The sequence below is a fragment of the Littorina saxatilis genome, linkage group LG8 (genome assembly GCF_037325665.1).
Source record: "Littorina saxatilis isolate snail1 linkage group LG8, US_GU_Lsax_2.0, whole genome shotgun sequence".
Classification (NCBI taxonomy): domain Eukaryota; kingdom Metazoa; phylum Mollusca; class Gastropoda; order Littorinimorpha; family Littorinidae; genus Littorina; species Littorina saxatilis.
In genome coordinates this window covers 51415394-51420393 of record NC_090252.1, presented here as the reverse complement: position 1 = coordinate 51420393, position 5000 = coordinate 51415394, and the positions used below count along the sequence as shown (strand labels likewise).

At 46.1% G+C, this 5000-nt stretch overlaps 1 protein-coding gene across 1 annotated transcript in view; it reads right to left on the bottom strand.

Moving 5' to 3' along the window:
* Positions 1–5000, bottom strand: part of LOC138974719 (uncharacterized) — an 11753-nt gene that overhangs the window by 4906 nt on the left and 1847 nt on the right. The window contains exons 3-5 of the mRNA XM_070347442.1: positions 2271–2531; positions 1584–1874; positions 1037–1084 (exon numbers count right to left, since the gene is read on the bottom strand). Of these exons, the coding sequence (XP_070203543.1) occupies positions 1037–1084; positions 1584–1874; positions 2271–2531 (600 nt within the window). The remainder of the gene's footprint in view (positions 1–1036; positions 1085–1583; positions 1875–2270; positions 2532–5000) is intronic.

Genomic DNA, 5000 nt, shown 5'->3' with positions numbered 1-5000 from the left:
AGTCAACGTTGAAAGGGCCATGCTATGAATGATGATGTTCCTCCACTGAATAACACACACACACACACACACACACGCACACACGCACACACACACACACACACACACACACACACATACACACACACACACATACACACACATACACACACACACACACACACACACACACACACACACACACACACACACACACACACACGCGCGCACACACACACGCACACACGCACGCACACACATACACACACACACACACACAGTGACACAGACACACACACAGTGACGCACACACACAGTGACACACACACAGTGACACACTCACACAATGACACACACACACACACGCAGTGACACACACACACACACACACACAGAGTGACACAAACACACACACAGTGACACACACACACACAGTGACACACACACACAGTGACACACACACACACACACTCACACATATATATTCACACACACACACTCTCTCTCTCTCTCTCTCTCTCTCTCTCTCTCTCTCTCTCTCTCTTTCTCTCACGCTTGTTCTCTCTCCCTCTCTACCGGCACGGTTGGCTTAGTGGTAAGGCATCCGCCCCGTGATCGGGAGGTCGTGGGTTCGAACCCCGGCCGGGTCATACCTAAGACTTTAAAATTGGCAATCTAGTGGCTGCTCCACCTGGCGTCTGGCATTATGGGGTTAGTCAGTGCTAGGACTGGTTGGTCCGGTGTCAGAATAATGTGACTGTGTGAGACATGGAGCCTGTGCTGCGACTTCTGTCTTGTGTGTGGCGCACGTTAAATGTCAAAGCAGCACCGCCCTGATATGGCCCTTCGTGGTCGGCTGGGCGTTAAGCAAACAAACAAACTCTCCCTCTCTCTGTCTGTCTGTCTGTATCATTCTCTCACTCTCTTTTTTTCTCTCTCTCTCTCTCTAACTCTCTCTCTCTCTCTCTCTCTCTCTCTCTCTCTCTCTCTCTCTCTCTCTCTCTCTCTCTCTCTCTCTCTCTCTGCCGATACAGTGTAATCTACCACAAGCACGAACCATGACCCTCCGTAGACGTAGCTGTACCGGTCGTTCCAGGCGATGATACTGAAAGAAAAGACACATTTCGTGGGTTATTTGTCATTTTGAGGGTTTTGCCATTGGTTGTTTGCATGATCGTTTTTGAATTTGTGTCCCGTCATATCAACGTTACCTTCAATGTTGTTGATCAAATACCGATCGTAAGGCTTATTTCAACTTCTAACGGTATTCCGTAAAACTGCAAAACCACAAACAAGACATTTGTGACCCTCCACCACGGAATGAGTCGCATGTCACCTTGCATGATTTTCATATTTTTACATTTTCCAAAAGAATTGTTTATGCTCTATCCGGTGGTGAAAACCATTTTAGAAAAGAGCAAACAGTGTTTGAGTTATAAGCCTGTGACTAAGGTGACCCTCACACTGTTACCAGACACTCCCCGGACTTAATTAAGCCTAGGGCAGAACCGCGCGAGGTGACATGCGACTCATTTTGTGGTGGAGGGTCACATTTAAAGTTTACAGTGACAACAGTCCTTTGGGCAAAGAGCCAATAAACTTACAGGTTACATGTACTTGGTAGGTGGCGTTCTTGGATTTGGCCGGAAATGGAGAATTGGAGACATTGCACGTGACTACCTTCCCGTCATCCTCTGCTGTGGCCACAAAGCGACAGATGCTACCATCAGTTAGGTTCGTGGGATAAAAAGGGAGAGACATGTTGCACGTTACGCCGCTCCACAAAAAGTTGGCTGCGGGATACACGCCGGTTGCTGTGCACTGTAGGGTGAAGTGGTTTGGGTTTGTCGTCTGCATTCCATCCAGACGTGTAATATTCACTGCATCTGGTCCGTCTGTGAGTTGACAGACGACAGTTAATGTTAGAGAGATTTTGAATGACGTGGTGGTGTTGAGTATGGTGGTACATCAGGAATTTCTTGTTGGGATGCATCTAAAACCTCTCTCTCTGTCTCTTCCTCTGTCTCTGTCTTTCTCTCTCTTTCTGTCTGTCTGTCTGTCTCTTTCTCTCTCTCTCTCTCACTTTCTCTCTCTCTCTCTCACTCTGTCGCTCTCACACACACACACACACACACACACACACACACGTACACACACACCAACACACACACAAACACACACACACACATCACACACACCAACACACACATGTACACACACACCCTAACACACACACACACATACACACACACACATACACACATGTCACACACACAAACATATTTTCTTACACGCCACGTCCAAGGTGTAGCTTGTCTCAAGGTATTCACGATCAGAAAGAGGGCCCCACATCTGTGTACACGTGAACACCTGACCCGTGTCATTGCGCTTTACGATATTGCTGACCAGCCGTTGACCAGGATCGGACCCCTTCCACTGAACAATAGGACCAGGACTGACCGGTGCTGAAGCGTTGACCTGACAGTCACAGCGGAGAACCTGGTTCTCGTAGACATACTGTGGGCAGTTTGTGACTGGCGCTCCTGGGGACCCTGTGGTATACAATACATTCAAGGCAAAGTCCTTTTTGTGTGAACGATTCAGTTTAAAATCTGAGATCTGTCAGAATGTTACATGGGACAAGAACCCCCACCCAGCCACTCCTGCCCCCCGCCCACTCTGCGCGCACACACTCGGAAACATACTAAAACTCGAGACTTGATGCTTTATGTGCCGAGTGGGATATTTTTATGAATTGATATGTAAAACATTGCTAGAGGCCTTTAAAGAGGGTACACCAAAGGCGCCAAGTTTTCTGACGATTTGGACCTTAAAAAGGTCAAGGGACATACGCTGTACTGTATTTGGAAACACCTACAATGATTTGCTCAAAACTGCTCCGAAAATATGCCAAATAATTAAATCAATTTAAATCAGCGAGCGGTTTGCATCGCCCAGCTCTTCTGCCAGGAGTCAGGACTTTCGGTCGTCATCATTACTTATTTAGTTTTCATACATACCCATTCGTCAAAGCAGATCAAGACCGTTGGATAGAGAAAGTCAAATCTACAGTCTAGCTTACGCATGCAACTTCCGTTCCATAAAGCGCCAAAGCGCTTCGCAGAACAAACAAACAGAATGTCGGTTGGAGGATATCAAGGTCTGCAGTGACTACCAAAGACAGCATTCAGATTGGAAAAAATAGAACACTAAAACACTAATTCTAGGACCTTTCTGGTGTGTATTGTCATCAATTCAACTTCCAAAACGAACTCTGTCGCTCTCGGCTCAATTTCAGTTCTATAGCTCTAGGAATAGCGCATGAAATACTCAGGGTCAAAGGGTAGGACGAAAATGATGACTCTCTCAAAGAACGTCACAATGAGAATTACAGTCTGGGATACCCACTCAAAAGACAGCCGTTTTCAGTTTGAGTAACCCAGCGCTCAAACGTTTATTTTAAGGTATTCATGGTGTGTGGTCATATAACTACAACCCAAAACCTGAACTGTGTAGCTCTTGGGGCAATTTGAGATATGTGACCTTCCACCACGAAATGAGTCGCATGTCACCTCGCGCGGTTCTGCGCTAGGCTTAATGTAAGTCCGGGGAGTGTTTGGTAACAGTGTGAGGGTCACCTCAGTCACCGGCTTATAACTCAAACCGTTTTTCGCTCTTTTCTAAAAACGGGTTTCACCACTGGATAGAGCATAAAAAACTCTTTATGAAAATGTAAAAATATGAAAATCATGCAAAGGTGACATGCGACTCATTCCGTGGTGGAGGGTCACATATAATCCCTTTAAAAACTCAATACACCAAAAAGCACCTGAAACCAGAGGGGCAACTTCTGTCTAGATCAACAAAACTGGGAAATCACACTTGTCTTTTGAGATATCATTCCAAAATATCTTTTTATCGCGGATTTTTGAACTCAGGAATTTACAGGATACACTGTTTCTTCTGCATCAGTATAGATATGCACAAAAAAGATTCTCATTATGAGAGAGAGAGAAAGACACAGACAGAGACAGAGAAAAACAGACAGACAGACAGAAAGTCAAACAGAGAGACACAGAAAGCCAGAGGAAGAGACAGAGACGGAGTGACAGAGAGAGATAGTCTACAGGCTATATGGTCTTTCTGCGGCGGAAGATATGTTCAAATATCGCTATAAAAACAAGGCAAATGTGTAAGAACTCCATATTGAAAGAGAGAAATAGAGTGAGAGAGAGTGAGAGAGAGAGAGAGAGAGAGAAAGAGAGAGCGAGAGAGAGAGAGAGCGAGAGAGAGCGAGAGAGAGCGAGAGAGAGAGTGAGAGAGAGAGAGAGAGGGGGGGAGAGAAAGAGAGAGAGAGAGAGAGAGAGATAAAGAGAGAGAGAGAGAGAGAGAGAGAGAGAGAGAGAGAGAGAGAGAGAGAGAGGGAGAGAGAGAGAAGAGATAAACAGACAGACAGACAGATAAACACGGAGAGAGATAGAAAGAAAGGGACAGAGAGAAAGAGAGATGTTTTGAAAATTAGAGGGGAGAGGCGAGAGAAAGATAGGCAGAAAAGGATAGACGTACCGTTTACGGTGATTATGCATTTAGCAGACCCACTTGGACTTGAACACGTCACGGTTGTGTTCCCGAGCCCGACACGATACTCTCTGGGGATGGTCAACACGCTGACCATTGCATTGGGCCTGAACACAAGGATGCCAGGGTCTGTGCTGTTACATTGCTGGTCCGGGGCTCTACATGTGAAGCGTCTCTGTAGTTGTGAGTTGTAAGTCAGGTACCAGGTAACTGCCTCGCTGGAACGGAGGCCTTGGCAAGTGAAGGATACTTTAGTCCCGCGGTTTTCTTCTATTTCCATCCATTCGTCTTTGCACTCATCGATCCGTAGCGCACCTTGAATAAACAAACTCATTTACGATTCTTGGGTGTGTGTGTGTGTGTGTGTGTGTGTGTGTGTGTGTGTGTGTGTGTGTGTGTGTGTGTGTGTGTGTGTGTGTGTGTGTGTGTGTGTTTATCTTTTC